The sequence below is a fragment of the Stegodyphus dumicola genome, chromosome 6 (genome assembly GCF_044657685.1).
Source record: "Stegodyphus dumicola isolate Sdum_Otavi_A_Nest chromosome 6, ASM4465768v1".
Taxonomy (NCBI): domain Eukaryota; kingdom Metazoa; phylum Arthropoda; class Arachnida; order Araneae; family Eresidae; genus Stegodyphus; species Stegodyphus dumicola.
Window position 1 is genome coordinate 83,991,931 of NC_140773.1, and position 23,462 is coordinate 84,015,392.

At 30.4% G+C, this 23,462-nt stretch overlaps 1 protein-coding gene across 2 annotated transcripts in view; it reads left to right on the top strand.

Annotated features, from left to right (window-relative positions):
- LOC118190146 (WD repeat and coiled-coil-containing protein-like) overlaps positions 1 to 23,462 on the top strand; it is a 112,511-nt gene that overhangs the window by 18,179 nt on the left and 70,870 nt on the right. For both annotated transcript variants that reach the window (XM_035360830.2, XM_085818621.1), the window contains exons 2-7: positions 4,507 to 4,627; positions 4,719 to 4,900; positions 11,439 to 11,562; positions 11,655 to 11,721; positions 22,157 to 22,221; positions 22,331 to 22,484. In XM_035360830.2, coding sequence (XP_035216721.1) covers positions 4,507 to 4,627; positions 4,719 to 4,900; positions 11,439 to 11,562; positions 11,655 to 11,721; positions 22,157 to 22,221; positions 22,331 to 22,484 — 713 coding nt within the window. The remainder of the gene's footprint in view (positions 1 to 4,506; positions 4,628 to 4,718; positions 4,901 to 11,438; positions 11,563 to 11,654; positions 11,722 to 22,156; positions 22,222 to 22,330; positions 22,485 to 23,462) is intronic.

Consider the following 23,462-nt stretch of genomic DNA (forward strand, 5'->3'; position numbering starts at 1 on the left):
TGGATAGCTAGGGAAATAATCTGGCTGTCTTGATATTTTTATTACTGATAGTTACAACTTAACCATTCTCTGTAATATAGTGTTAAAATATAAAAGAGGAGTGAAGGGTTCATTCATCAACAGAAAGTTCATTCGTTGTGCTAGATTTTGAACTCATCATCTCTGAATTTCAGTATATTTTATTCAGTTCACTGTTGAGATTTGAAAGATAATAAATTTTTTTTCCCTACTACATGCTGAAGATCAAAGACATAGTTACAATATAGAAACATACTGTGGTCGCATATCACCACTTCTAACACTTGTTCTAGCTTTGGATAATGTCCAAGGGCCATAAAAACTTCAATATTTGCATTTTACCTCTAAGTGAGAACTAATGGTGTTACTAAAATTACTTTGAAGGCAGTATTGGTACCTAGAAACTTTGATTCCTTTTCTATCCTGACAGTGCAAATATCTCAAAGAAAATCTCTATAAACTAATTACAGTATCCAGTTCTTGATAAAATGTTGACTGATGGCATTAAATTGACTTCGGTGTTAGTCTGAGAATGGAAACTGTGGTTGCTCTTCTGTTTTGAAAACCTTCTCAAAGGAAATCTGGTACTTAGCCATTAATGCAACCACCTTGGTGTAACTTGATGAATATTTGTAAATGAAAAGGTAAAAGTTTCTTATAGAGTGCAAGTTGGTGATTTTTGGAACTTTTTAAGATCCCTAAACTATTTCTATTTATCATATGTTCTCAAATATTATCATCTAAAATACAGATTTGATATAGATCTAAAATACAGATTTGTGTCTTAATCACAGATTTGAGTTATTAAATAAGGATTATAGGGTATGATGAATTAGTAATCTCGGGGTCCAAAAATGGAATCTTCATGGTATTTATAATCTTTTATTATGTATTCACTTATATACATTATTTACAATCTTTAACTTAATATTCTATGAACATTCATATAAACAATTTTATATGCCAAAAATATATGTGTCACCATTCAAATTCTTTTGACACATTGTAGCTGCACTTTTCAATGTTGTATTTTTTCATCTCGTTTTCTTTAATGATATATAGTTTCATGCCGAGAGGATTAGAACCAAAGAAAGTCAATATTCTTTGTTAGAACACCCTTAAGTATTTCATAACATTTCAGGATTCAGAAAAGTGGATAACTTTTGTTTCATTATTTGCAAATCCTAGAGTACATTAAGAATATAAAAGTGCTTAGTATTTCAAAGACAGTAAAAGCTCAACTATCCAGAGAATTCATGAAATGTCAAATTCCGGATCCACAAAAATTTTGGATAGCTGGGCGCATAAAAAATGCAGTTCAGGTAGAAGAGCAAATGAATGGAAGAACAAAGTTTTCAGCATAAAATTATAAAAAAAATCCATTTATTTATTATCTTTTTGAATGTCAAGCACCCACATTTAAATTGTGTGAGATTTTAAAAGAAAAAAGGGGCATTTCAGACATAAACACTGAAGTAAAATATCATATTTAATAACAAAATTGTGTCAATCTTGAAAACTGGCAGAGATCATACCAAACTTATACAAGTCGTTCTGGTCGAAATTTGAAGGAATAGATCCCTATTCATTTAATTGATCAATATATGCAAATTACAGACATAAACATGTAAAAAACTTAAAGCACTTAATATAATTTTTTACATTGATAGCCAGTGTTTAAATATTTTCACGTAAGTCGAACATCTTGATGCCAGGATTCCATAAACTTAAAATTTTCTACTCCATGCTATTTTATTGAAGGCAAGTCACGAATTTTAATCACTTTTTCAAAATGCAATTGAGAAAAGAATAAACAGCAATTAACTTATATCGTTTTATACAAAAATTAAACCAACTTATCAAGAATTATATGGGTTCACATAAAGAAAAAGTGTTACATCACATTTATCCATTATTGGTACTAAATCATATTCTTTCGTGGCAATTTTTGTTTAATTTGAATCATAGTTCTATTTGTGCTGTATAACAGAGTTACAAATGTCTTAATTGCTTAATTTTACACTAAAATAAGTTTCTGAAAATATTCAGTTATTTGAGCATTTTGGTTAGTTGAATGCCAGATAGTTGGGCTTTTACTGTATATTAAAACTAGCAGAACAAGATTGAAGAGGATGCTGAAAGAAGACAGCAGAGGCTGAAGGCATGATAGCAGCAAGGAAGTAGACCCTGGCAAATGATTGCAGTGTCAGTTGAGATTTCCTGGCAGTAATCAATATTAAGTACTAAACTGAGGTTTCTTACTATGCTTAGCCAAAATTAGGATGGTATTTAGATAGTTAGCCTTTGTGTGCTTTGCCTTAATTAAATAATACAATCTCGAAATCTTAAATAGCTATATTTTGATGAAAAATTAAATTTATTGTTTTAAAATTCTGCTCAGTTTCCAACAGTTTTTATATAATTCTTACTTCAAAATTCTTATTTTAGTATAATACAGTAATACCATATTTATGCATTTAGTGGCCCCTACCCAAACTGCAGAGAAGAGATTTTTATGTGTCGTGAGGAATTTTTTTGCATACATTTGATAATTTCTGATCTTGAATGCTAGGTAGTATCATTTTGTTCCAGTAGCTAAGGCTTAATGCCAATTTTAAAATTTACTTTTGAAAGTGATGTAAATAAGCAATAATGCTTCTACCCATATACTTAGAATTTCAGACTTTGATTTAAAAATGAAAGTTATTTTTTGGTGTCTCTAAGTATTATCTATTCAAATCATCTAGGAAATCAAACAGTGATTAAAAGATATTGAAAATAGAATTTCAAAATCTTTTAATCACTCTTTTGTTCCTTTGTATACATGTGTAACTTTGAATACATCTATCAAAGAAATATAAACTAGTAACTTTGAGTACATCTATCAAAGAAATATAAACTAACTTGTAACTTTGAGTACATCTATAAAAGAAAGATTATGCAGAATTGACAACAAAGATCATTTGGTATTTTCTGATTAACCATACCATTACTGAAAAATTGCGAATTCATTAGAGACTCAAGAGAGCCTTAGTGAATTATTTATTTAGGGCAAATTTTTCGCCGAACATATGCACAAAAGGCAGCACCCATTTTCAAAATAGTGGCACACTAAGATACAACTGCAGTCAATAAAATTTAAAAAGCGAGAAACATTGACTTTTCTCGAGAAATCTTTCTGTTTTGCATTGTTGTTCTCCCCATGTACACAATGATCTTGTACGAAGTAAAGGAAGTATTGTAATCGTGAAAAAGTTTGGGTGTCATATTTCAACGAAAATATTCATTTTTTGGGGTCTCGAAACCATTTAAACAATGTTTTTGCACTACATCTATATATATAAACTGAATAAATGGATTTAAAATGGATTCAGAAGATAACATTTCTATATACGTATATATATTCTCACTCTGTAACCTGGCTCAGTCAGTGTAGATTGTTTATTCATATATATTGGTAAATTGTGCATTATTTGCTTTAAAAGTGATTGAATTATTTAGTTTTTATGTTCTTGTTAAGTTTTTATGCCTTTAGTTAATTTGCATGCAATAGTTATAGAATTATCAACAATTTAAAAGTTTAAGTTACGAATTAAGCGTAATGAATCGTGATTTGTTTACATTTGAAACAATGTAAAATAATAATTTAAGTCATCTGCACCTTCAATGTCTTTTTGCCGAGTGGGGCCAAAAGTAAACTTATAGTTTTGTGCACAGAAAAATCTGCCTTCTTGCATGTTGGTCAAATTGCTTGCTTTTGAGTAGGATATCTAATTTTAATTTTAATTATTTAAAAAAAATTTTTTTAACTGTATTTGGTGTTATATGTTTTTTTCTATTTTACAATTTTTAATGAAGATATTTAGTTTTTATGTATTTTTGCTATGCTACAAAGTGAGAATTGAATTAATTGAATGGGAAATATATCTCTAATGAAATAAGTTTAAATGAAATGCAGCAAAAAATATGTATAATTTAATAGGCCGTACTAGGAAGTCATGTGGTGAGCACATCAGATTTTTGTCATTTTTAAATATATACCATTAAGAAGCTTGTGTAACAATGCTATGCCTGCTTGTATGAAGGCAGATTTGATAAACTAGACGTCTGCAGTGACAATGGATGAAGATCCAAGTATATTTTGAGAGTCTGTCCAGTGATTTCCAAGTAAATATTTTATATATGTTAATCTCAACTTGGTTGGTCCAGTATGCCCTCTCAAAGATTAGTTTATGGACCTGCATAAAGAGGTTTACTCAGAGGCTATGAACAATTCCTCTTAAACATTTGCAGACACTGCAGCAAAAATACCATCATTGGATGGGCATGTAGAATCTTCATGAGAAATGACTTGCTTCTTTGTAAATAGTTCTTGGCATCCCAGAAGTAAAAGTTGTGTTTCGAAAAGTTTAATGTTTTATTATTTCTTACAAAATATTAAACATAGTTTTTTTCTGTTTATATTAAAAGAAGAAATTTTTATATTAGGTGTGAACCCAATTTGGGGGCTACTTTACAGTGATGGAGCCTCAGTTTTCCTCCTGCCCATATCTTCTGTTGATGACCAGAGTTATCTACTTCCAAAAGTATTAAAACTTGAAAATGTTGGGTAAGTCATTTATTTATTAGAATTATAATTATTGTTTATATAATTTTGAGATTTATTTTATAGCCATGTTTTATTACTCATTTTCTATTAGGCTTATTCATGATATCAGTTGTAGTCCATGTTACTTGAATCACTGTTATGTAGCAGTAATAACATCTTCAGAGGCAGGTTTAAAAGTCTCAGTGTGGGAAGCACTTGAAGAAGAGCTGAATGAACCATTCCAAAAAGCAAATGATGCATATATATGTGGAAATCCTTTACCTCAAGGACAAGGTAGGGAAAAGAATATTTTGAAATGAAAATCTATTGTAATGTGGGTACAATCACTGTAAAAATAGCCACTACTTCTTAGAAAAGTAATTTTTTTTCTTCCCAATAAATTTTCAGGTAATAAAATAAACTTAATGTATTTTTTAAAATGATGTAATTTTTTTGTGTGTAATTTTTCAGCAGTTTCCAATTTGTATGGAATTTTAATATAGAGTATAATTGCCATGTTAAGAAACATACACTTGCTATCTTTTGTTACGTTTTCGTATTGTTTTTAATTTAATCACATTTTTATTGAAATATCCTAAATTAATATATAGGAAAAATATATCTCTTTCTAGTACTAAGACATATTTTTTACATTTTTTGATGTAGATATTTTTACTTTGAATATTTAATCCAAGGGTCCCCAAACTTTTTGACCTTGAGAGCATGTTCTAGAATATCTGTTTGGATGGTGGGCACCATTTATTTTTTATTTAGGTTAATTTACAGTTGGATAAAGTTAATAATACATGCACATAAAAAAAAAAAGAGGTCGGCCACATTTTACTTTATGCTGGTATCTGTGTAGGATGCAATTTCTATTTCATTAAAATGAGAAAACTTTTCACATAAAATTTTATTGAAAACTAAAACATTTTTATTGTCATCGCACAGCGGCGGGAGCATGTTAAACAGTCAGCTGGTGCCTGCAGGCATAGGGTTGGGAATCCCTGATTTAATCTCTTCTAATTGTATGTAATATTCTGTGACATAAATGATTATTTCATTAAACTTTATTTTATGTAATAGTTTTCGTTTGTGATATTTCATAACAAGAAAGAAAGTTGTTATGGAGAAATTTTGTTGATATGAAGGAAAAATTTAATTGAATAATTATTGCTTATGTAGAATATCAGTTTCAAATTTGTCTGTTTATTATGTATGTATTAGGAAAGTGTGAAGTGTTTCATAAAAAATTTCTGTTGAGGATTTAAATTATATGGAGTTACTTTTTTAAGGTTTTGGGAGAATATTTAACATGGTATGAATTTAAATAAATAAAAGAAAAACAGTGCTAATTTTTAATTTTATCTATCATTAAAGATTCATTTCTTTCTCTTCTTCTTGTTATTATTTCTGTTTTCACTGAAGTAAAGTTAGTTCTTTAGTTTTTTCCTGTTTTATGAAAACAAAAATTTTAATGAAAACAAAGTAGAATTATAAGAGTTTGAAATTAAATGCTGTTGGATTATTAATTGAAAGTGAAATCTACAGGGTTCGTAGCGGTCCTTACAAGTGTTTATCAGTCCTTATATTTGAAAATAAAGTATAAAAGCCCTTATAGGCGCTTACTTTTTCTCTAAAGCACTTATTTTTTTTGTTTTCAGTGCTTATTTTTTTGCTTATAGTGCTTTTTTTTTTTTTTTTTTTTTTTAATGAACGCACATTTTTCCTCCATAAAAAAGCTGAAACTAAATAAACAACTTTTCTTTCTTATATGGAACATCGACTCGGCAAACTTGAACAGGTTCGTAAAAGGGGTCCCCGCGTTTTATCGTTAACCTGGTGTAATATTTAATAAATAAAGATAAAACACAAAACGTTAAAAAAGGCCCTTTTGGACATAATATGGAACGTCAGATGGTGAATCATACTCCCAGAAATAGCTTTTCGCCCCTTTCTCTGCATTAACATAACCTTTGGTGCATGCGAGTACAGACAGGTGCACATCGCTCTATTGGTCAAAGAATTGCAAAAGCAGTAGACAATTCCTGTACATTCCGTATTCTTTTGCTCCCATTCAGTATTACACACGTTTGAATTTCTATCAAGATTTTAATAATTTACATTCTCGTTCCATGTGTTCAGTTCATATTCGCATTTATTTTTATCAGTATGCTTATATTATGAGCATATGTATGAATATTTATAATACTAATATATTTACAGTAACTGCTGAAATATAGATAAACTTCAAAAATGAGTAATTGTGTTTTAACACAGGTTAGTTTTCTAAGGAATAATATTCGGAATGGCATAAATAAAGTGAAAGTAATAGAATAGTAAAAAAAAAATATTTTTTTTGCCAATGCATTATACTGTATGGAAGTTGGGAGTTCTCCCCTTTCTCCGCAAAATCTCGAATATTGAAACCGTTACAGTTCGCAGCAAGAAAAGCAATGGACTCTTTTTTTTTAGTCCAAAGGGATTTGAATCCCGAAGGACTATTAGTTTCGTTTTGGCATTTTGCGTCGGACGGATAAATGTCGGTTCACTTTTCAAACTGTTGCCATAAAATGTTAAGAGTCCTGCATTATATTTGAAGAAATTAAATAATGAAAATCTGCGTAAATGTATGTATATTTCTCACATTGTCATAAAATAACGGTACATAGAGTCATCGAATTTTGAATAACGTAATCCTCCAACGAATATGAGCATGTGGAAGACCAAATTTGAAATTTGTTTTATGATCGATTTCCTATTTTTTAAAACTTTGATGAATTTTTGATTAACAAACTCAAGGATTTCAAAGCGAGCAATGGAACGTTGTGCAGAAAAAACATTTTTATCTCCAGCGCGTGAGTCTCTGTATCGAAAATTCTAAAGATATGCTCGTTTTAAAACTATTTTGCGATATTGCTGTTGCACTGGATCTTATGGTTTAAGTGCGAGGAACATGATATTTAATAAAGAAAGGTAACACACAAAATGTTAAAAAACGCCCCTTTGGACGTAATTTAAAATCTGAAACATTTCAGATTTTTTTTTTTTTTTTGTCACTTTCCAGCCTGGGTTGAATAGAACTAAAAGTTCTGTGGTCTACCAACCCAAGCGAAGAATGATTCTATTCCGGAAATTTAATGCAGTCTGTTCAAAATTAGAATGAAAAATATCCCAGATTGATAAATCTCTTTATTAATCAATATGAGTATGGCAGGGATATCGCACAGAGCGTCACGTGTCCTGCTCAGTGATAAATATGCCACATGGGCGCACAGTGGTGAAAACCAGACGAAGCAAAGGGGCATTTTCCTTTATTTAGTTAATTATTCTCCGAATACTGGCAGCCGTTGATTCCGATTGCGCAATATCACATGCGGAAGAATTAAGGTGCACATATTGTGCAATAACGTTTGCGATATTTCAGAGAGATAAAACAGTTTTACTGTGCTTGCTAAGCAGATTATTTTTCAGTTTCATTAAGCTATTTTTTATATGATGCACATATAAAAATGTCAAAAGCATTATTTAGCTGAAAAATCCAAAGGACGGCTACAATCTATCCCCTTCCTCTTTTATCCGGAATTGACTATGCGGAATTTTCAGATATTTGGGAATTTCCGAGTATGCTGGTTTAGTTAAGCTTTTACTGTTAAAGAATGATTGCATGAAGCAATTTCTCATCTTCTGATTTCAGAAAAGTTCCTTTTTTTACTTATTTTTACTTAAATTACTTCACTTGCAATACCTGTTAAGGGAAAACTGTTATACAATGCAAATTTAGAAAATGTTCAGAATTTTGATTTAAGTGAAATTATTTAAATATTAATATGAGTGGAAAAATAAATAGGTGCCAAGCGAATGTAATAAATATGGCTTATTATTATTTATTTTCTCTATTTTGAGCTGAAATTTCATCATCAAGTCTTATAATATAATTTAGTTCTGCATAGTTTTTTCCTCTCATTGTAAACTAGTTCTATAAATTGAACTGTTATTTAAAATTAAAAAAAAGAAGAATGTAATTGTTTTCCATGGTTGAGTAATGCTCATTCTCTCTCGTATTTTGAATTTCTCATATTTTAAATTACAAGTCTAATTTTTTTTTTTTTTTTTTTTTAAGGTTATGCAGTTGTCTATAATGTAATTAGACAGGTACTTATTTTTTTTCCTTAAAATGTGTTTGAAAAGTCCTTATAGGTGCTTATTTTTTTAACTAAAATATGGCTACGAACCCTGATCCAATTTAAATAGCTGAAAGATTATTAGAGTTTTAGAAAGATTAACAAAAATTGGAAAGGGCATCTTCCTTCATTTGCTTGTTAGAAATGTTGTCTCATATATCTGGAAAATGGCGAATTTTTCTTAGAAATGTAATACAGAAAAATAAATGACAAGATTCATGAAAAGAAAGGTAAGAAAAATAACAAGAATAGAAAATTATGTGTCTAAATGAAAAATGAATTAGGACACTTTATGATTGCCTTCTAGTGATGAATTCTTATACAATATTTAAAGAAATTTTATTTAATTTATTAAACTGCAATAAAGCCCAACTACCTGGCATTCAAGTAACTGGAATATTTTCGAATTGTAGGAACTTTTTTTATGTAAAATTAAGAAAATAAGAAATTTGTAACTCTATTATAAAGCACAAATAGAATATGATTTGAATCAAACAAAAACTCTTGCCAAACAGTGTGATTTAACACTGTAATCGATAAATGTGATGTAACATTTTCTCTTTATGGGAACCTGATTAATTGTTGGTAAATCAGTTTAATTTTTGTGTAAAACAATAAAGTTAATTGCCATTTATCTGTTTTTTAGTTGCAATTTGCAAACAAGTTTAAAATTTGAGACTTGTCTTCAACTTAATAGCTAGAATAGGATTTTAAGGTTGTGTCATCCTTTCATTAAGAAAAGTTCAACTTGCTTGAAATATATAAACGCATGCTGTGCAACATGGATAATTATGGCAAGCGATTTATGTTTTTTATATGTTATATACATAACTTAATGTTTTTGTATGTTAACATCTGTTCATTGATTAACTAAATAAAGATCGATCTGTTCCTTCAAACTTCTGCCAGAATGACTGGCATAATTTTGGAGAGATCTCCACACTAATTTTTATGATCGATAGAGTTTTGTAATTGAATTGAAAAGTTTTGTAATTATTTTGCTTCGGCTTTTATGTCTGAAATGTCCTTTTTCCTTCTAAAATCTCACACAATTTAAATGTAGGCATCTGATATTCAAATTGATAACAAATAAATTTTTTTATGATTTTAGACTGGAATTTTTTTTTCTTCTATTCATTTAGCTTTTCTACTTTGAATTACATTTTTTATATGGTTAGTAATCCAGAATTTTTGCATCTCTGGAATTCAATATTTCCTGAGTTTCTGGATAGTCAAGCTTTACTGTAAAGAATGGCTTTCATGAATGAAATTCTCATCTTTTATTCAAATGTAAACAAAAGTATGAGCTAATTTTCTGCTGTTATCATTTTTTTCTTGAGAGCTTCCTGTCTTTTTAGGCAAGTAGCTGTTGAATGCTTTGCTATAATTAATTAATCAACTAACCAGTATAAATATGCTTTGAGAAAAGTATCTGCATATTAAAATGTTTGAACCTTTGATAAAGGTTATAGGTATCGCTTATAATAATTATTATATATAATTTTTGAAGTCTTATTTTCTTAATTATTTGTATTTTGAATTAAAATGAAGCAGATTTTTAAAATATATTTTATTGCTGTAAACAAATAAAGTATTGAATGAATATTTCTATACACACACACACACACACATATATATATCTTATTTAAAACTGGACATGATAAAATAATTATATAATTTAATAATGAGCAAAAAATAAATTACAAATATAAACATAAAAGTAAAAAATTTAATTTTGTGAAAACAGTTAGTTGTTATAGATTGAATAAAATTCAACAGCTTTTTCAATAGCTTTTTTTTTTATTACGCTGTATGATTAAGAAAACTAGGGTCAGTTTTATATCTTCATTTGGTTTCATTTCCTAGAATATTTTAGCAAATAAAATCACAGAATAGTTTAGGAATTGATGGTGTTACTTTTAGCAGTATTTGTTTTTAAAAATTATTTGAACATGGATTTTTAAAATTTTATTTAATATTTTTTATATTCTTATCATCAGTACCCACTTAAAAAGTCATATATTCTTTTCCGTATCCATTTCATTAATTTTTTAGGTATATCTAATTGTTTGTTGTCATGAAATTATTAAGTGGATAAAATATGCTTAACATTTGCTTTATATAAAGACATTACATCCTAATCATATAGATAGCCTTAATTTTTTATTGTAATAAATAATTTACCTATACTCTAAGATATACTGGGCTGTTTTTTCATAAATTAGGCAAGTTATTTATGTCTCTCACTAGTTCAAGTGAGATTTATGTGGATTTCTTAGAAATGGTTTGCTAAAATATGTATTTTTTAAGAATGCCATTTTGTATATTAAAAAATATTTTTTAGTGTATGATGTACTTTATATGCGAGAGATATTCAAGAGTATTATTCTGTAATAACTGAATAAATTAGAACAATGAAAGAAAATAATATTTACTTCTTTACTGCTACATGCATTTCTTTTATTTATTAAATTTATAGCAATGGCTAATTCCTTCTCGTTAGATGGGGAAATACTTGATTTAAGAAGTATACTTTTAAACATTTTTAGGTATTATTCAAGTTAAAAAAATCTGAATATTGTCACTTTATTACATCTTGTTATGGAATGTAGCTTTTATTCTGCGTTTTCCCCCTTCCTTTTTTGTAGGCTTATCTTGGCACCCTCTTAACAATATTCTTTGTACAGTATGCCAGAATGAAGCATTTATATTTAGTAATGAATCAAAAAAGGGTTCGTTGGAAAAGTTAAAAAGCTTCTCTGGAAGTGAAAGGTGAAGAATATTTTAAGCTGTTAATTTTAGAATTGATCTGTTAAATCAGGTTAAAGCTGTAGTACTTTATTTATGACTTATTTCTTTAACAGATTTACCTCTTGTTGTTGGAATTATTCTGGATCCTTGTTAATATTTGCCACACATTCTAAACTACTGGTATGTATGGGTCAGTAATTTTTATTAAAAACATAGTTTATGGTATGCTAGCTAAATTTATGGAATACAATAAGCAGGTTTTAATCCAAGAAAAGAAATTAGGAATGATAAATTGATCTGTCTGATACTATGTTTTGTCATGTTATCACATATTTGTAATAAGTTATTTTAGTGAATTTTGACATTGCATTAAAATTTCTTATAATTTGCAATATTAAAATAGTAGCAGTTTTGAACGTCTGCATTTAAATGTGAAATTTAGGCCTCAGGGTCGTTGGCTGCCCGCGTACTTTCTTTGGATTGCCGCCCCAAAAATATTTAAAAAAAAAAAAAAAGGCTCAATGATCAGTAAAATTTTTATTTCATACTTGCATATAACAAACTGTGTAAAGTGTACTTACAATGAATTTAATGAATTTAAAATATTTAATCGTGGTAACATGAGAATCCAGCAGCCCCTGATTTTCGCTGCCCACACTTTTTTATGTGCTGCATCCCCACTAGGAACGACAATGTTAGGACTGTGAGCTAAGAAAGTATGTAATGGGCCAATAGTCTTAAGGTTAAAAAATGGTGATCTAAATGATAAAAATATTTGTACAGTAGAAGTCCAGAAATCTGCAACGCTTGGGACCAGAGGTTGTGTGGATTTTAATATTTTGCGAATTTCAGGACAGAAAAGATAATATTCAGACTAAAAGTGCAAAATAAATAAGTGTATTAGATATGTTTAATTAAATCATTATATACATTAATACAATAATTAATTATATGCATTAAATTATTATTACATATATAAACTTATTATATTATATTGTTCATTTACATTAGGCTCCTCTATTTTTAAATCAGCGTGGATCTGCTTCCCCTTTTCTCTCAGGAGTAATCCTGAAATAGGTACTCCATCACTCCGCCACTGCCGGAACTACTCGTACAAGACAGCATCAAGGTTTCCTGATTTCGCCTCATGTAAAGATTTTCGGTTTCGGATTCTGGTGTTAGAATCACTGTTGCTGTAAAATTTCAACAGCTTTTCTTTATTGTTCTATATATCATACACAGTCCGTGTGGCAATACCATATGATTCAGCTATAAACCGAGCAGTAGCACCTGCCTCCATCTTTAGCAGAATTTCCACTTTTTTCATTACCATCAATGCAACGTGTTTATGTTTTTCAACGTTGCAAGCAGTAAAATCACAAGTGCATTTCTTATCTGTCATTATATTAAAAAGCACTTAAATTTAAAATATTTTTAATTTATCCACAAAATATTCGGATGAAAAAAACAACATCACTAAACAATCCTGTGAAATAACAAAGCTCAGAAAGTACAACAACGGGAAACGTGAACTTAAAAGAAGAGGTGATTTAGCTGTCTGCTTTTTTACCTCGATGCAGATTGGAGGGGGAAAACTCTGATCATGAGGTCAATAATTTGGTATTTACGTTATGACTCATTATTATTCGGTAAGTATTTTTTCTTCGATATTTTGTACTCTATGTTGCAATTTCCGCAACCTATAAACTAAATGTTTATATTTTGAGAAGCAACGCGGATTTCAGGTCAGTGGGTTTTTGGTATTTGACTGTATTATGCTTCCTGCTCCAAAGGTAACAAGTCTTATGCAACTAATGAATCAAGGAATTAGTATCTAGAATATAAGGATGAACTATTAATCTCTTTAAATGCATCGTGTGTGAACTTTGGAAGTAGTGTCCATGGTTTTCAGAAACAATTCACATTGATGATTGCCGTATTTACTTTGTTTCCTGGTAAGCTACAAAGAATGTTATTTTACATTATTATTGGCATAATTTGAACCCTATAACCATGTTTGTAGGAAGTGGGTTGAGTGACAAAGATTCTGTTGGTTTTAATACAAGTGTGGCACCTGTGTTATGCATCTTGAATTTACATATTCAGAGATGATTAGTGTTATTGAAGAGGATAGATGTAGGCAGTTATTTTCCTGTCGCATTTTCTCAAGATGATGATGATGTTGCGAAGCTGAAAATTATTGGGTTTTTAAATTTTATGACTTTTAACTTTGACTCATCTTAACTGACTTATGGTGCTGGACAAACTCTCAAAATAAATATTCATCATGTATCATAAGAACAATCATATAGTGGTAATGGGTTAGTACAATAGGGCATGTTGTGAAGCCCACCAGGGAAAAACAATAATCCAAATTCAGTAAAGCTCCATGTTTCTTAAAAAGCCTCAAGGCTCAAACAAATAGAGTGACATGACAGACCACTGTAAAAATATACACACAAGATAAATACACAAATGCAATTAAATTTTAAACACACACATTTATTGATTTCTAGAACACTATAACATAAGTGGGTAAACTGATCAGTTCCCTACCATAATAATACTATGCAAAATAACACAGAATATCACACCAAATTACAGCCTACATTAATTTAAGTTAACATTTTCAAATCCTACAGTATCATAAATGTAACACTAATATTTAACTCATTTCATTTTTGACATAAAGTATTAATCAAGATAATTTCCTTTAAGAATAATGAAATTTGCAGTGTAACGATTAATTAATTTTTAAGCAAATTTAACCCTACAATATCATATTCAAATTTTAGCAAACGTTAAACTAACAACTCTAGCCTGGTTATTAAGAATAATCAGCATGGTAATTCAAAGTAAATAAAAATTTTAAGACAATCACTCACAGATTTTCTGGAACATGTAATCCTTTTACTCTCAGAGAAAAGTCTTTTTCCTTTTCACGAATTCATCTCTTAGATTTCTTCTGAAACATACAATCCTCCTAGTCACAGGGAAAAGTCTCTTTCCTTTCCTGGATTTTATCTCTTATATTTCTTAGGAACATTACAATCCTTCTACTCACAGAGAAAAGTCTTTTTCCTTTTCACGAATTCATCTCTTAGATTTCTTCTGAAACATACAATCCTTCTAGTCACAGGGAAAAGTCTCTTTCCTTTCCTGGATTTTATCTCTTAGATTTCTTAGGAACATTACAATCCTTCTACTCACAGAGAAAAGTCTCTTTCATTTTCATGAATTCATTCATTTCCTTTTCGTGGATTTCGTGGTAGATTTCTTCCGAAACATACAATCCTTCTACTCACATAGAAAGTCTCTTTTTTTTTCCTTGAAGTCACAACTCTGTTGTGGGAGGTAGTCAGCATAACTGGTAGATAGGTGAGCCTTAGTAATCCAAACCTCTTCTTTCATATTTTCCTTTGACCTCTAAAGAACCGTTTTCGAAACCCGCACCGCACCAGATACTCCTCACAGATTTTAAAATAATTCGCCTTTGGTGCTGCGTTCATAACGGCAGAGAGTTCTCAAAGAATAAAGAAGAAGGTACCAGAAGTAATCAGTGCTAAAGGTTGTCGGTAAAGTACTCACTTTATTTTAAATCTTTCTAGAAGAAAATGCTCTTCTAGTAGCCTAGTCAATGCAATCCCGATCCGCTTGGGCCGAAGCCCGCCACAGAGCTAAAGCCCCTGTGCACTCTTACGAGACTTAAAATGCTGCAACTCAAATCACTCCATATCGAACTCTGCTCCGAAATCTGAATCAACAGCCAGCGCTCACCCATCAAAGGGGAAGCCCTGCCGCCGCTTTCTGCTTCTCGTTTTCCTTTTTTTTTTTTTTTTTTTTTTAAATCTGAATGAATTTGTACAATGTGCAAGCAAAGTAAACTCGATCTCTCTGCCCCCAGAAATTTCATAGGCTTGCCAAAAAATTATAAAATTAAATCTCACCAAACCTAGAATTTAACTTTATCTATAACTGAGAAATTTTGCCCCCACAACAAATCACAACTAGACAATCCTGACCATCTGTACTGTGGAAAAAACATGGGAATTAAACCTCCCAGCTAACAAGCAGAAACTGGTGATAAGAAATCCGGTTACCTAAGCTTACTGAAAGAAACATTGCAAATATAAAAGCAAGTGAGAAATGAGAAAGATGGCTTACGATTTTTTTTTCAGTGCCATTAGTAAAAAGGCCATCAGCAAAGAAAAGCAACAACACAACACAACACCTTAACGGCTTCCACTGTTAGTAAAAGGCCATAAAACAGGTGTCTCCTCACAAACATTTCCTGTCTCTGTTACAAAAACAGTTTCAAGAACCACCAGCTAAATAAGGCTTTAACAATTTAAGAATACTCTTTTTACCAGATTAAAATATACATGAGTACAAATAAAAATACTAGAATAATGATAACTTAAAACCAGTGGCGTGCGGTCCATATGTGCAGGGTGTGCACGGCACACCCTGGCAAAATTATGAGAGACAATAATTTTCTGTACCTATCTTTATATAGTATATAATAAGTATAGTTTATAATATACTCAAATATTATGTTGCTTTGCTTGCTTGTATTCCCGCGGTGCATGCGGTACATGCTGCACCACGTAGCGCATGCTGCACCACGTAGCGCGTTCAAAAGCAAACGAACATAAGAAATTTTGATGTGTACACACTGCGCACTAATAGAAAATCACGCTTTATATGTATGGGCTACTGGAGAAGCACAGCATACTATAGCACTGAGGCAAGTGCAGCTATTTTTCCTGCACTTGGCATTCAGAATCATCCGAAGGTACGGTTTATTAAGCGTGGTATTAGAGCGGGGACTTATGTGCTGAAGCGTTTTTGTTTTTTTAACTGATTAACTGGCCATATGATTTTGCAGACGGTTAATGTTTAAATTTATATATTGTAAGATTTTGTTTTTATGGAAATATAAAAGAAGTATTTCATCAGTATAAGGGGAAATGTTTTAATGTGGTAAAGTAATTTCGATGATTATAGAAATAATTCGCTGAAAAAAATTTTGTTTTGTTGGACAAAAAAGAAACGAATTTTAACAGAACAGTCCAAATTTTACCATTTATTGTGTCTTACAGACAGTATAAGAGTTATATCTGTCTAACACTATATCCCTGGTTTTGTTTTTATAAATTGTCAAGATGTTTTTCACAGAATATATGATTTCCAAATGTTAAAAAAATTAATAAATTTAATTTAATCCACTGACCGAACAAGAAGCAGTTTGTTCTATTGTGCTAGCGTGTAGTGAAATCCTCTGCACGTGGAATGGACGTTCGGTTTGTCGGCACCAATGAGCATCCTGATGTCATCAGGCTGATGATGAGGCACTGTATCAACAGGCACCATGTGGTACTACATTTGCTGAAAATATAAGTTTTTCGTGGAAACCTGAAGCGTTGCTTTTTCACCGCCCATATGACACCATACAACACAAGACATGATTTTTGCTTCAGTGCTAGTAGAATTCTCGTAAGTTTAGCTGTTTTTGTAGTTATACCTCGACTACTTGTAGGTAAATATTTTATTTATTCTATTCCTTAAATTTATATTCATAATAAATAACCCATTTTAGAATGGAGAACTCAGATGTCTCAATAATTAAAGATTTATTGGAAAATTCATTTTCGAGACGAGACGTTACTACTAAAAACGAAATATTTAAATTAAGTAGACTGATGCCGGATATTATTGTATCGCAAAACATTAAGATTAAAGGACAACAGTGTGTACGACATTTTCAAAATTCTATGTATGAAAAATTTAAATGGTTAACTGGTTGTAGTGAATTGAATAAGTTGTACTGTTGGCCATGTTTACTTTTTGTTGTAATTGAAAAGGACAAGAATATTTGGAAAAAACAAGGCTACAGTGATTTAAGTCATCTCCACGAAGCTGCAAAGAAACATGAAAAAACGCAATCTAACATAAATGCTGTAATACTATTAAAAACATTTGGTACCGCCAGGATAGATTTAATGTTAGATCAACAAAAGGCTTCACCGATTGTTCAACACAATGAAAAAGTAGCAAGAAATAGAAATATTCTCAAAAGATTAATAGATGTAGTTTGTTACTTAGCAAAACAAGAAGATGCATTTTGTGGAAACAATGAGAATATAAATTCCCTTAATCGAGAAAATTATATAGCTTTAATAACTTTAATTAGTAAATATAATGACCTTTTAGCAACCCATCTAAGAACTGCAACTGTATTTTCTGGAACCTCTAATAGAATGCAAAGTGATATTATTACATCGATAAAAAATATTGTAATTTCAGAAATTAGAAATGAGGTAAAAGAAACGCCATTCGTTGCTATTATACTGGATGAAACATCTGACATATCTCACAAATCGTAATTGTCGGCTGTGCTACGATATGTTAACAACTTGATTTGTGTCGAATGTAGTTAATAATTGTAGTGCATCAGTGGAAAGATTTTTGTTTTTTAAAGATGTTGGTCATGATCGTTCAGCGGAAGCTTTGTGTAATGTTGTGCAAGAAACAATTTTGAGTTGGGGTTGTGAGAATAAACTGATTGCTCGAACATACGATGGGGCAGCAGTCATGACAGGAACGTAGAATGGGACGCAGAAAAAAGTAAAACACATTTTCCCAGAAGCTATGTTTGTGCATTGTTGTGTACATGTACTTAATTTAGTTCTATCACAATCTGTATTGTTTATAAAAGATTTAAATTATTTTTTGCAACAATTTCTGGCATAGCCTCATTTTTTTTTTTTTGTTGTCTACAAAAAGAAATCATGTTTTAAATGAAATTATTAAAAGAAAATTTCCAAAATTAGCTACAACATATTGGAACTATTCATCTCGTTTGGTAAATACCTTAAAAAGCAAAAGGCAAGGCCTATCTGATTTATTTGAAAATATTATTGAGAATCCAGAAGGCTGGGATAATGATACAATTAATATTGCAAAGAGTTATCTTATGTTTTTTGAAGAATTTAACGGTAATTTTCTCCTAAATATTTTTGCCAAAATGTTTAGTTATACTGATGTTCTATTTGATATTTTACAAAAAACAAACTTAGATATAGCATATTATAGTCAAAAAGTAGAGGAAGTAAAAGGTGCAATTCAAAATATGCAAACTTCTGTTACATTTGAGGAAGTTTATGAAGAGACTGTTTCTGTAGTGGGTCCCCCAAATTAAAAAAAATGTCGTGTAAATTTACAAAACTCAAGTGTAGACCAAGACTAACATTTTAAAAATTAATATTATGAAATAATGGACACTATTTATTGTCAGTTAGATGTCCGTTTTAAAGAATTAAATTCGCTCAACTTTTTTGAACTATTTGAATTTCAGTTTTTTTAAGAAATATCAAAGTAAATTTCTGGATGAATGCCTTAATTCGTTAAAGAACACTTATGCAAAACATTTCGATTTTGTAAAGCTAACCAATGAATTATGCGTTCTTTATTGTAGTGAGTCATACCATGAAATGAATTTATCGAAACTTATTCAGCATAAAATGCTGAATGATTTGACAGATGGCCTAAGCGAAGTAAATAAATTGGCACATTTAATTTGTACAATTCCATTTTGAACTGCTTCGGTGGAGAGATCATTTTCAGCATTGAAAAGAGTAACAAATTATGCACGCAATACAATGAGCCAGGATCTAAATTTATCTCTAATAACAATAGAAAAAGAAATGAAATGTTACACTTATTACAGTCAAAACCAGAGTTTTATGATCATGTAATTGATGATTTTGTTAGTAATGCAGATAGATGTATGGATTTTGTGTACAAATGAAAAGTTAAAGAAGTGTTTAATGTACACTTTTATGGTTTTATTATTATTATTGTTGTTCTCTGTACATCCTGCATGAAAACCTACCGCACGCCACTGCCTAAAACAAACATTAATATAATTAAAATTTGCCACATAACAATGAAATAATTGGGCATGTATTGATAAAGGAGAAATATGATTAAGAGAAAGGGACAATGAAGCTGAAGAAGGTTTGGAGATTTTCATAATATTTCTGGATAAATGTTCATCTATATCTGTATATATATTTTATGATGCTTCATTGCACAACAAATTTTAAAAACTACAGTGATAATTTTGTAAGCAGGTAGACTTAGGAAATTATATTCCATCACACTAAAAAAGTTATTACTTCCATGCAATAATAAATATGGTTATTTAAAAATGTTCTTTATTTTTGTTTTTCTGAAATATAAAATCTTTTTTTTAAGCACTTTGTACAGTTTTGATATTATTTATTTAATTATGGCTAATAGATCAAATACATTATCAGCAGACTTGGCAGGCTGCAGTTCTTACAGATCGCATCAAACAACATGGGCAATTAAGTTCTAGAAATGTATATTCAATTGCCCTAAAAAATCTCTTGTTCAGAGTTCATGTGATCCCATTGCTGCTGATTAAAAGGGGTTGTACTATATTACGTTTGTGAAATGAGCTTGCATTCAGACAATAAAAATTTATTAGAAAAAAGATATGAAATCATTTAGGAATTTTTTGAAAAAAAATTACTTGGTATAATGAGACTTTATATATATTTATAAATCTTAAATTAAAATTGTATTAGACTTAGACATATATATTGAGAAAATTATATTTATTTAGGCTAACCAATGTATAAATATAAGAATAGTATATGGTGAATCTAACTGAGTTGTTGAGAAAATTCTGACCACCTCAGAATTTTACTTACAAAGTTCTTCATCAAAATGTTCTCTACATTTGAACTGGAAGCAGTTAAAAAGAGAGGATATAAAGCAATGTAGAAGTGCAATTAGATTTAACTCATTCTTTAAATGTGAGTTGTGACATTCCTTTGAGTGAATCTTTAATTTGTCGCTCTTTATTTTAGAGGGCCAAATTCATGTTCATTGCTCTCGAATCAAATTGTCACATTATATGCAGTGTCAGTCACTGACACAGTATATCTAAAATAAAACACTGCTGATCATTTGTTTTACTGGAGATCAAATTTTTAATCAAAATATCTTACTTTTGCATAAATGATGGCACTCTGAGCCAGTGGATTTCTGTCTCTTTTTATATGGTCTCAAGGCCCTCACCATAGCAGCTTGTATGAGTTCTGTATTAACATACAGGTTCCCTTTCATGACCATTTGTGTTTGGAAGCATCCCTGGCCCATAATATGACAGGAACAAATCAAATTAGTATATTGTGTGCAAGTTTTGCTCCTAATTTTAAAAGCCTGTGCTCTGCTCTTAATTTATTATGTAGAATTTTGCGTTTTATGTTATATAATTTTATATATAAATATTTAAGAACTTCATAAAATAAATTATTAATAAATTATGTGAATAATAAGCTAAATGATTCAAAACATTGTTTTTATAATGAATGAAATAAATTACACAATTTTCTTCCTATATAGTTAATTTTGCTAGTCTGCATTTAGTTTTCAGATGTTTATTAGCATTTAGATTAGAATAACACTAAATAATGCTTTCCTTTCAGTTGTCAAACCCTTATGAATGTTTGTAAATGGGGGAAAAAATGAGCTGCATTCTTATTCATATAGAGAAAATTTTTCTCAAGCCAAGAAATCAAATTTTCAACTACACCTGTACTTTTTTCAAAATTACTGTAGTGAAAATAATAGAAAAAAATTTCTAGTTTTCTCATTACTTCGATCCAAACTGGCAATGGTACAGTTAGTCCTCACTTAGACAACAAAAATATGAAGTTTGAGTTAGAACATCCGCAAAATGTTTTGACACTATATGATCTTTATGTTTCACATAACAATTAACATAATTTGACACATAAGCGAGGGATTCTTGTTCATTTGCCTATACATTGTTTGTTGAATCCTAAATTTTGATTTCAAATTCACAGTAGATATTTTAATAATTAATTGATTCTTCTTCGACTGCAGAAGACTGAAAAATTTCTGCCGTATCATTAGAAGAAAAAGCAGTTTCTAACATTTCTTTCATTACAGAAATTTCACATTGTTTTTTATCTTCACAGTCTGCAAGATTTACCTTTGGTGACAATTTAGATAATTTATTTCCCAATAGCAAGCTTTTCAAATGAATTATTACACCTGATAGAGATGGACAGTATTAAAATTTACTAGACCTCTGATCTGGCTAAATAAGTTCTCAATGCATTTAGCCAAATAATTGATGCAGAGTTAATCCCACTTTAAAATATACAGATGTTCCCCACCTAATGCTCTGAATAACCATTCATATCATTATTTTTTTTCATAAAATATTTTTAAGTTCTCCTAACCATGTTTGGGAGATAAGAGCTAAAGGTACTAAAAAATAAACAGAAAATAGAGATAAAAAAGTACATTTTAAATTTTCAGTTCCTTATAAATCACAAGATGTAAGTATTAGTCCTGGTGTCATTTTGTAAACAATCATTTCTGTTTAATAGCACTGAAAAACTGATGAGTTGAAGTATAGAAGTAATTTGTCAAAAATTCCATTCGAAAGTAAGATGTAAATGAGCTGAAAAATAAAGCTGTCATTGATAAGTTAATTTGTAATATTAACTTGTTAAGAAATAAAATAATGTGATTCTTCCTTCCTTTTTAGTTTTATAACTTTACTTATGATACTAGTGATCCTTGCGAGCCTGTATTCTCCTTTGTTATTGGAAGGTAAATGGCTTTTGAAAATTATTTTTTTTAGTGCTGATATAGTGTAGAATTTGTATATTTTTTAATATGGCTTTCATATTTTTTCTTTTATGGTAATCCCCCCCCCCAGAGTTTGCAGCTTAGAAACTGTAGACCAGACTCGTCTTCTGTGTGCCATAGAACTGCCTTTGAGTGATGTCATGCGCCATCAGTTAGAAAATATAGCACATGATACACCTGTTCCACCAGCAGTGGAAAATATTACAAATGCATCATCAACTTCTGTAAGTTTTCTGTAACTAGGAATAGATTGACATGTCCTGAATTCTACTTGAATATTAATATGTTTTAGTTTATAAAGAGACATTAAACAGTTGCATAACTGTTATATAATATGTATATGTGTTGTGTGTGCATACAGTGTACTCTTGACAGTCTATCAGTTTTCATGCATTAAATATTTTTTCTTAAAAAAATTAGTAATTTGTTTTTGAGAACATTAAATATTTTCTGAATTTCACTGTGTATTTTTCATGATGTTATTTTATCACTGTATTCAAATCCCCTTTGGTCAACAAAGTTCAACAGAGTTTCAACAGAAGTGATTGCTGTCTCGTGATTAATGTAACTGTCAGTATCAACTTCATTTGTGCCTTCAGTATTCCTCTTTTCTATTCTTGTGACACCTCACTGAGTCTGGGTCAGTTTAATCACCATTGAATTATTTCTCAATGTTTCCAAAATTGGCATATTCGAAGAATTTTACTCTATCAGTTTTTTGGATACAATTTTAGTTATTGCGATGACTTCTTCACAGTTAGATAAGTCTTTGATTTCTATATTTCTATATACACTCTTTTGCAAAAAAATCGAAGCACAGTGAAGGGAGTGGTTGTTTTTGATGATAGTGGATATGTATATAGCTCATACACAGATAATAAAATGAAGAATATCAATCGCATGGAGACGGTCCAGAGATATGCGAGCGGTATGTGGCCTGGCATTATCTTGTTGAAAAAGGGCCCCAGGATGACATGACATGAAGGGTAATGTAACCGGCTGCAGGATGGTATCAACATATTGTTGAGCTGTTAAAGATGTACGGAGAATGACTTAAGATGATTTGCTGTCATCAGAAATAGCACCCCACCCTATCACACCAGGGGTCATGGCTGTATGCCCTTGTAAAACAAAGGCTGATTGGGACCGCTGGCCCTGTCCTCTCCAGACACGAACACAGCGGTCATCTGCTTCAAGAGTGA